A 10,124-nucleotide genomic window follows, 5' to 3' on the forward strand; every position below is an offset into this window, starting at 1 on the left:
GTACTCCATCTCTCTCCCCTTCCCCACACCCTGCGTGATGACGGACTGGCCTCCATCCATCCATTCCACTCCGCTCCGACCTCGCTGCGCCCTTGTTCCCATGCGCCGCAAGAAGCCCGCCCCCGCGCGCGCGCGGCCCCAAAGAATCTTTCTTCCTCTTTCTCTCTCTCTTTCCTGAGTCCTGACCTCACCTTACCTCATCTCGCCCTTTCTTTATCTCTCCCTGTCACACGCGCTCTCTCTCCAGGGAGTGAAGCGAGGTCGCGCGCTGAGGTGAGCCATGGCACGGGGAGGCGGAGCTTGCGTCGTCGTGGCGGCGGCCGCTCTGCTCCTCCTGCTTCTCGCAGGAGGCCCAGGTGGTGGCGTGCATTGCCTGAGGTCAAGTGAGTTCTTCATTTCATCCCCTTCCCTCTGTGTTCTTCCCTCATTCCCGCTCCTTCGATTTCCCTTTTCCTTCTTCCTCATGTTCCTGAGTGACAGGCATGCTTAGATTAGAATGGGTCTGCGAACTCTGCGTTTCTTTCTACCAGTGACAGTGTGTGCATGTTTCCGTTCTTGCTGATGCGGTCTGAAAATGGATTGTGCTGACTCGAAATGGCAGTGTTTGGAAGAAGCACACTTGTTGAAAGAACCCACTTTTGCTGAGAAAGTAAGCCTGGGTGGTAAAAATCGCCGAGATCGATGTGCCGCACGAGCATTTGCTATAAGTGGCACGTCCCAAGTACTTTTGCTTCTCTGGGGGAATCGCATGGCAATGATAAGAATGGCAAACTTTGCTGAATGCCGCAGCTGTTGCTAATGTTAATCTTCTCAACCCATATTTTCCCTGTCCATTGTTTTCTCACTCATGGTCGTGCAATGCCAATCTTCGTTCAGGAGCAGAGAGCGGCGCCACGGTGCTGGAGCTGCGGCACCACAGCACCAGCGGCAGCTTCGGCTCAGGGCCAGGCGCGAAGAGGAGAGGAGCCTCCGACGCCGGCGGGATCCTGGCCTCCGACGCCGGGAGGGTCTCGTGGCTGCAGCGGCGCATCGACAGCTACGGGAAGCTGCGGACCAGGTCCTCGGGCACGGCGGCGGCGGCGGAGTCGAAGCTGGCGCAGTTGCCCGTCACCTCGGGCGCCAGGCTCCGGACGCTGAACTACGTGGCCACCGTGGGCATAGGCGGCCGCGAGGCGACGGTGGTCGTGGACACGGCGAGCGAGCTCACCTGGGTGCAGTGCGCGCCCTGCGACGCCTGCCACGACCAGCAGGACCCGCTCTTCGACCCCGCCGCGTCGCCCTCCTACGCCGCCGTGCCCTGCAACTCCTCCTCCTGCGACGCGCTGCAGCTGGCCACCGGGATGTCCGGCCAGCCGTGCGGCGGCGCCGACGGCCGCCCGGCCGCCTGCAGCTACGCCCTCAGCTACCGCGACGGCTCCTACTCCCGCGGCGTCCTGGCGCACGACAAGCTGAGCCTGGCCGGGGAGGACGTCGAGGGGTTCGTGTTCGGCTGCGGCACCAGCAACCAGGGCCCGTTCGGCGGCACGGCCGGGCTCATGGGGCTGGGCAGGAGCCAGCTCTCGCTGGTGTCACAAACCATGGACCGCTTCGGCGGCGTCTTCTCCTACTGCCTGCCTCCCAAGGAGTCCGGCTCGTCGGGATCGCTCGTCCTCGGCGACGACTCATCCTCGGTGTACCGGAACTCCACGCCGATCGTGTACACCTCCATGCTCTCCGACCCAGCTCAGGGGCCCTTCTACTTCCTCAACATGACCGGGATCACCGTCGGCGGCCAGGACGTGGAATCCTCCGCAGCCTTCTCGTCCGCCAAAGCCATCATCGACTCTGGGACGATCATCACGAGCCTCGTCCCATCGGTGTACAACGCGGTGAGGTCCGAGTTCTTGAGCCAGCTCGCAGAGTACCCGCAAGCGCCTGCCTTCTCCATCCTCGACACATGCTTCAACCTGACGGGGCTGAACGAGGTGCAGGTTCCTAGTCTGAAATTCGTGTTTGAAGGTAATGTGGAGGTGGAGGTGGACTCCAAGGGCGTGCTCTACTTCGTCAGCACTGATTCTTCGCAGGTGTGCCTGGCTCTGGCCTCGCTGAAATCCGAGTATGACACTTCGATCATCGGGAATTACCAGCAGAAGAACCTCAGAGTCGTATTTGACACCCTAGGGTCGAGGATTGGGTTTGCGCAAGAGACTTGTGATTATATTTGACATGCATTACATTGGGAGGGGGCCATGAGCGGTGTGAATATCATCCTATACTTGGGGAATTTGTTTTGGGATCACCTCTGGTGATTGGCAATTGGCAATACAGTATTTAGTTATTGGCAATCGTTTACAATTCCTCTACCTGTGTTTTCTCTCTTTTCTTCTGCCATTTCTTTGTACCTCATCCAAAATTAGTACTGCCTCTGTCTAATAAAACATTTCTTAATTTTATTAAAATTTGGATGAATGTCTAAATACATTCAAATTTAAATAAATTTAAGATATATTTTACGGAACAGAGGAGTATCATTATTGGAAAAAAACTGGTGGGTTTTTTCTTCTGTATCTCATCGTCTGATAGGCGAGACAATTTTGGAATTGTCGGCTTAATCCTACTGTACAGCATCCAGTGTCCAGCGAGAAAACCTCAACACTGTAGAAATGTGCAACAAGCTGCAAAACTACAAGATCACGTGATAGATGCAGTTGCCATAATATTTTTTATGTAACTGGGAATGAATGATCTCAGATTTTTTTTAGGCATGCCGCTTCTGTAGTGATCAGAATTCAGACTTGAGGGCGTGCCTTTCCAAATAAAGGCACCTGCGGGAAACATCATGCAAGGAATATACAGTACGCAGGCATTGTTTGTACAGGATAGATAGAGGATAAAATAACAACAACAAAACTCTACCTTCACGGTGAGGACATCTCCAGCGGCGCGACGTATTTTAATGTCCGCGAGCGTCCGTTTGCGTCGCGCTGCGGACGCTAAAATGACCGTTTTTGTCCGCGCGTCCGTTTGCGTCTGGGGTCTGCTCCAGCGGGACGACGATTTTTTTTTCCCTTTTCTCAATGAAACATAGTTTCAAAATATTACATTACATTTTGAAACATGATTTTACACAACCTAACACATAGTTAGGAACATGGTTTACACAAACTAACACATAGTTTGAACCATGGTCGACACAAATATAAAAAATTTAAAAATAGAAGCCAGTTGTGTTGATTTCCGGCGATTTTTTTTAAAATAATACGATTTTTTTATTTAATTCTAGGAATAGCGTGCGATTTTAAAAAAGTGCAAAAGTGTGATCTGGTCGGTTAGCTAATGACCGAGATCGGTCAGTAGCAGGCCGATTCCTAGTTGGCTGATGTGCCCCTGTCAGGTCAGAGAACTAGTTGGTCGATAGCTGACCAATTGGTCCGCTACAGACCAATTGGCCAGCTACCAACTGATCGGCCAGCTACTATCCGACCAGTGCATGGATTAATTTAGGTTTATTACGAGTGATATCTCCTGGCACTTCTCCCTTATTATTTTTCCGCCACCGCTTTCCCGCCATATCTTCTCTCTCTCCCGTTCACACCGCCGTGTTTCCCTCCCGCCCTTGCCGCCATCCTTCCCGCCACTTCTTCCCGCCATCGCAGCGCATTCGGAATGATATGGATGAATGCGAAAGCTGGAGGGCCAACGAGACAATGTTTTCTATGCAATCAATTTGGTCATTGGGACACTAATTGTCCAACCTTCGACACTGGCCCAGCAGGAAGGGGGCAACGAGGCACAAGGGGACGTCGCGGGAGGGGAAGAAACTAGGCGGCGAGGCGCTACTTCGGAACTTATTTGTAATTTATGTAGTGAACAATGAATTTGTAACAAGTATGGAACTACTTTGCAATTTCAAATGTGAAACTATGTTATTGTAATTTATGTAGTGAACAATGAATTTGCAATTTCAATGAAGTGGCGGAAGATTTGGGCGGGAAAATTGGGCAGAAAAAAATGGCGCTCCTCCTCAAAGAACGTTGCCCACGCACGCCGGTGTTTCTTCTCAATCTCCTGGCGCGCCCAATCCGGCTGCTCCGTGTCTATCCAGTGAAACCATTTGCATAGGGGCGGGGAGTCTGCAACACAAACAATAATATTAAATCACATTCATAAATAAATTTATGCCTACATAAAATTATATCGAAACATACCGGCGGCCTGGTGGACGACGAAGCTGAACTACGGGGTGGATCATGCTCATAGCTCGCACACATGAAAAATTTCATGCCGAACCAATCGGAGAAATCCTCCACTTGCTTAACATTAGCAAGGCGGCCGCACCAACACCGCTCCGCAGTCACACTCGGGGGCAAACTTGCAGCCTTCACCTTCACCGGCCTAAACTCCTGGTCAGAGAACGGCACACTCATGATGGCTAAGGGTGAGCCAACAGAAAAAAGAGAGGATAGAAGCACTTGTGCAGCGATGAGTGTCGATGCCTGCTTTTGTAGGGAAAAATCCGAGAGCGTGGCGGAAAATATAGCGGGAGATGGTGGCGGGATAAATTTGGCGGGAGATGGTGGCGGGAAGGAGTGTCGGGAAGGATGGCTGGAAGAAGTGGCTGGAAGGGTGGCGGCAAGGGTGGGAGGGAAACACGGCGGTGTGAACAGGAGAGGGAGAAGATATGACGGGAAAGCGGTGGCAGGAAAATAATGGGGGAGAAGTGCTAGGAGATATCACTCGTAATAAACCTAAACTAAATTCATACACTGGTCGGATAGTAGATGGCCGATCGGTCGGTAGCTGGCCAATTGGTCTGTAGCTGACCAATTGGTCACCGTGACAGTGGCGCAGCAGCCGACTGGGAATCGGCCTGCTACTGATCGATCGGTCATTAGCTAACCGACCAGATCACACTTTTGCACTTTTTTGAAATCGCGCGCTATTCCTAGAATTGAATAAAAAATTCGTATTATTTAAAAAAAAATCGCTTGATTTCCGTATGTTCGCTGCCAAGAAAGAACATTCAAGGGCACCTAATCACCCAAACTGGAAAATCCAGCGGGAGGAGATGGTGCCCTTGTTGGTTCTACCGATGAGGCGAGCAGGACGAAACCTTGACTATCGGCTTCGTGCGGCCCGTAGCCGGATTCGTCGCAAAGAAAGAACACTCGACGTTCTAACTATCGGTGTCGGAGTCGGAGTCGTCGGTGTGGTAGTGCTCGCGGCAGGCTGTGTCGTCGAACACCTTGACGATCATCTCGCCGTCCCCCTCGTAGAGGAAGGTGAGCTGGCAGCCGGGCTCGAGCGCGAGGTCGCGGGCGAACTTGTCACACCCCGTGTGCAGGTACATCTTGCCCTGCCCGTCGAACAGGACCTCCACGGTCCAGCGGCAGAAGTTGCAGCTGGCCTCCCGTAGGCGCAAGTGCGCCGGCTCGACGCCGTCGACAAACTCGGCGAACTTGTCCGGTAGCCGCTTGATGGAAAGTGGGTCGTCGTCGATGCGGAGGAGGAACTCGAAGCAGCGCTCCTCCTGCGAGGACGAGGAGGGCGCAGGCGACGGCGAGCGTGGGGCCATAGCTGCTCCACCACGGCGGCCCCTGCCCTGGCCACGGGGGCGCCCAGGGCCGCGGCCTCGACCGCCTCGCCGGCCACCAGGACCGGCCATGGACTTCCTCGCGGGCTTGGCTGCGTCGCAGGAACACCTAGGCGGCGCTACGCTCGAGCTTTGTGGCGGCTAGGGTTTCTTTGGAGGTCTGGATGAGGAAGAAGAACGCGCGCCCCCTTTATATAGGCCGGCGGCATGCGGTGGCCACGGGACGCGTGGCGTCGCCATTAACTCTGGTTGGCGGAGGTGGGCGGCCGCTCGGCAGCCGAGGCATCGTCGCCATTAACGTGGCGCGAGTGCCGAAGCGACACGGCTTTGCGGTCGGCGGCGTGTTTGAGAAGACGCATCGACGCAGGGTCGCTGCCAGGCGGGCCAGCCGAAACGTCCGCCAGACACGAGCGGACGTTTCTGGACGTCCGCGGAGACGCATCCGAGACGCATATTTGGGCCAGGTTTGCGTCTCCGCGGACGGCCCGGTCACTTTGCGTCGCCCCGCTGGAACAGGCCCCAGACGCATTTCCGGTCATGGCGGATGAAAACGGTCGCTCAGCGTCCGTTTGCGTCGCGCCGCTGGAGATGCCCTGAATAAAGTTGGTCTTGCCATTGAGAATATCATTCTTTTAAGTTAGAAAACCAGTGCATTTGCTGGTTTTATCCTCTAAAACACACACACGAAAAGACTATAATAGTATCGCTAGCTGCGTCCCCCCAGCGTTCCCCAAACGGTGTCAGATCGAGCATTTGGGGACACTTTTTCTTCGTGGAACGTTTGAGAGACGTCGCTCCCCAGCCGCGATCCCTAAACGTGGTTGCTACTGCGACGATTCCTCCTCCCGACAACTGCACTGTCGCTACGTAGGCGACGGTTGGGCGTCGTCCGTATGTCAATAACGCCTCAGGCCCGCCTCACTTCTCGCTGGCTCTAGCATGCCCGGAGCGTCCCCTGTGGACTGGGGATGGGCTCGGGCACCGGACACTGTATTGGGCTGCATCGGACGGAAAGAACCTTTGAAGTGCACGACTGGGAATGAAAAAATATCCAGCGCATCCTAAAAATCTTTGGGGGGCGTGGCTGGTAATATTTAGTTTTTGCATGATGGCTAATTGGCTACGTACAGTGCAAAATTTCTCAAGGACTTCGTCGTTCTTCCAATATGGATTGGCCTATATATTCAGTTTCCCTTCGTGTCATCTTTCATTTTATTCCTGCCCACTTAGACCATATCCATCGGCAGCCCTAATAGACCCCCAAGAGGGTCTATTAGGGTGCTAGTTAAATTTTAAGCTCACACGGATGTGCCTAATAATGTAGCAGAATAATTTGGAGCCTAATAAAACCGCCACTAACTTCGTAGTAGCCCTACACACAGGGTGTTGAACGGTGCCCTGGCGCCACGTCGGATGTTGCCGATGGGACCAGCATGGCAGCGGCACAAACGGTGTGCAGCATCTTCAATGATCAGGAGGAGGTTGGTTGTCGTCTTTAATGGAAGCACCGGTTCCCCAAGTGGAGACACCTCAGGCCTCTGACGACTATGCATTCGTCGAGTGGAACAACACATGGCAGACGCGGAGCGCGGGGCCGCAGAGGAGGAGCCGGCGAACCCGGAGCAGACGGAGATTCTAGCCTCATTCAACACGACACAGGACCAGAGGAACGCCGCCCTAGTCCTTGAGGATACCAGCGCGACCATTCTCGAGCGTGTCACCGAGATCTCTAGTGAGCGGGCGCCAGCAGAGAGAGGTTAGTCGTCTCCTCAAGGTGGTCGAGTGGAAAAGAATCCTCGAGTTGAACGCTCAGAGCCTCGCCGAGACCACCACCCGCGAAGCAGCGCGGGTCGCCCAAAACGAGGATTGCTCAAAATTCCGGGATTCTCGAACTAGGATGGGCTTCTCATGCCCAGTTATAACCGCAGTCCTCCGGCAATGCATGAGACATTAGTAAAACTTCATGGAACTTTTTTTTGGAGAATACATCATGGAAGGTGTATCAATCATATAGAAAAAGAGAGGTCAAGATGGCTGATACAACGCCACAACTCCACTCAACGCCACGAAATCCTACAACTCTACTCAACACCACACGATACACGTCTTACAACCCTAACCCCAAGACACACAACTACGGAGCACTTAATGGAACATAGCACTTGCTCTATGGCAGCAAGCAGTGAATTTTCCACCACAGAGTGATTCATCCTTCATTTACAGTACGTGGATACTATTGGCTTCAGTAGTTCAATTGTCCACACATGTTGTTACGGTCTTGGATGTACAAGTTTCTTTTCATGAGAAATTGGTTGAATATGTTAACACCACACGAAGCGAAATAGCATCTCTTCCTTGTTGCTTCCTTGAGGCTTTTTAAGTCAGTAGTAACTACTACTACCTCTGTTCCATAATATAAATTTAGTTTACCAGAACGGTTTATATTGTAGAACATAGTGATATTATTGAAACAAATAAGTTAAACGCACGGGGTAAGTGAGTTCTTCGACGGAGGAAAAGGCTGGGCTCCTCTAGCAAAAAGGACTGGAGTCGGCTGAAGAAAAGGTTGAGGAAAATACGGAGTAGATTGCAAGAAGAATAGAAAGAAGGAAAAGAGAGTTGGTTTGTGCTGAAGTTTAGATTTCGTTTTATGATTCCAGGTTGTGATGTAATAAAAAAAACAGTACAGATGTTCAGGTTATATGTTTGCCGGTAGAGAGGTAGGGGTTCCCGTGGATTAATTCAAAGAAAAAAAGCTAAACGTTGTATTTACATGTAAAATGTCCAATCTACAAAACTTTGACTATCTACATTATAGAATGTCATCTACTCACAAACAGAGCTAGCTCACGAATTCACACTGTAAAACCTCGAGGATAAAACGGTTTATCATAAACCCTTGTATGTGCCCGCAAAAGTTGAAAAACAAACATGTCAAACGCCGCGCGGACCATCATGCATGGTGTACTCCTATCTACGATGCATGGGCCCAAGAACATGCAAATGTTTTGATCATCTTTTTCTCTGTGAGGTTCTTATGAGATTTCGCCCCACAAAAAAACTACGTACATTCACAGGATACAGTGTTTAAGCGTGTACAAGCTCATCTAGCCTGCCTGACGGTGTCCCCGGCCTAACCCACATGCTAAGCCTTTCGGTACATGGAGACAGCACAAGCGACCAAGGAAACAGCTGTGGATCAGTGAGCTCTGCATTCTCTCTGCAATGCATGCCCGCGTAGGACACACTTGCTAAATAGCATATCCTCCGGTTAGATATTCTGGGGACAACTTGTTTTGTGAGAGTAATTTAGAGAGTTGGTTGTCTGACATAGTGTCAGTCAAATAAGTAGTGAGCAGAGGCTCCATGTTTGACTTGACCAGCTTGTTATTCTACGAAGAAGCTCGATATATGGGTTCCCGATGCTACGAGCTACTCACCGTCACCGTCTAAAAAAAAGGAAAGAGCTGCAAATATTGCTCCACTCCAAAGGACTGATCGAGTGATGGACGAGCTGGCCATCTCATGCGAGTTTAGTTCGCGCCATGACGCCGTGTGATTTCTCAGTGTGAAACTTATTCTACTCCCTAAATAGGATGGCAATGGGTACCCATGACCCGCGTACCCGCCGGGTAAAAACCCAATAAGTGTACGGGTATGGAATAAAATATTACCCATGGGTTTGTAAATGGAAAAATATCATACCCATCGGATAGAGCGGGTACGGGTATGGGATGGTAGAACCCATACCCACATACCCATTTACCCATCTAAACTTAACTAGTGGGTCATTGTAATATTCTAAACTACTTAATTTCCCCTAATTCCGCATTTCCGTTGCGAGGCTGAACATCAGGCTTTTCGGTCTCACATTCTCTAGTAGGTTAGTGAGGATTAGACCCCTATTTAGGATAGGTTCACATTCTATCATATTTTTTGATCAATTTGATGTGTAAGCATGGGTATTTTTTACCCGCGGGTACCCATTTACCCTGTCGGGTGACGGGTATGGGAAAAACTTGTACCCATTGACTGGTATGGGTACGGGTGATGGATAAGATTTAAGGCGATGGTACGGGTATGGGATGGCTCTACCCGTACCCATACCCTGCGGGTGCCATCCCTATCCCTAATAGATGTTTTAGATTTAACAAAAAAGTGTCTAGATACATCCAGATTTTAACAAATTTTACACATTTATTTATGAACAAAGGTTGTATTATAGGCTACACAAAATGAGATAAACAGAAGAAGAAGAAGAAAAATAACTTTGAAATTTGGACTGTTCACTATACACAAACCACACGTTTTCCAATTTTTTGTAGCTCTGTCTCAATGTGAAACTAATTGTATTCCACGCTACACAAAAGAGACAACTTCAGCCAAATATATACATTTAAAATGTGTACTACTATTCACTATACTAATTGTATTCCACTCTACACAAAAGAGACAATTTCAGCCAAATATATACATTCAAAATTTGTACTACTATTCACTATACTCAAATACATATATTTTTGGGTAGCTCAAAGTACAAAGTATCTCCCAT

The 10,124-nt window shown here is 50.7% G+C and overlaps 1 protein-coding gene across 1 annotated transcript; it reads left to right on the forward strand.

Moving 5' to 3' along the window:
• Nucleotides 1-280: 280 nt before the first annotated feature.
• Nucleotides 281-2,204, forward strand: LOC124651623 (aspartyl protease family protein At5g10770-like). The gene is made up of 2 exons (XM_047190674.1): nucleotides 281-383; nucleotides 877-2,204. The coding sequence occupies exons 1-2, from the start codon at nucleotides 281-283 to the stop codon at nucleotides 2,202-2,204; spliced, it is 1,431 nt and encodes a 476-aa protein (XP_047046630.1).
• The last annotated feature ends 7,920 nt before the right edge of the window (nucleotides 2,205-10,124 follow it).

The sequence above is a fragment of the Lolium rigidum genome, chromosome 5 (assembly GCF_022539505.1).
Source record: "Lolium rigidum isolate FL_2022 chromosome 5, APGP_CSIRO_Lrig_0.1, whole genome shotgun sequence".
NCBI classification, from domain to species: domain Eukaryota; kingdom Viridiplantae; phylum Streptophyta; class Magnoliopsida; order Poales; family Poaceae; genus Lolium; species Lolium rigidum.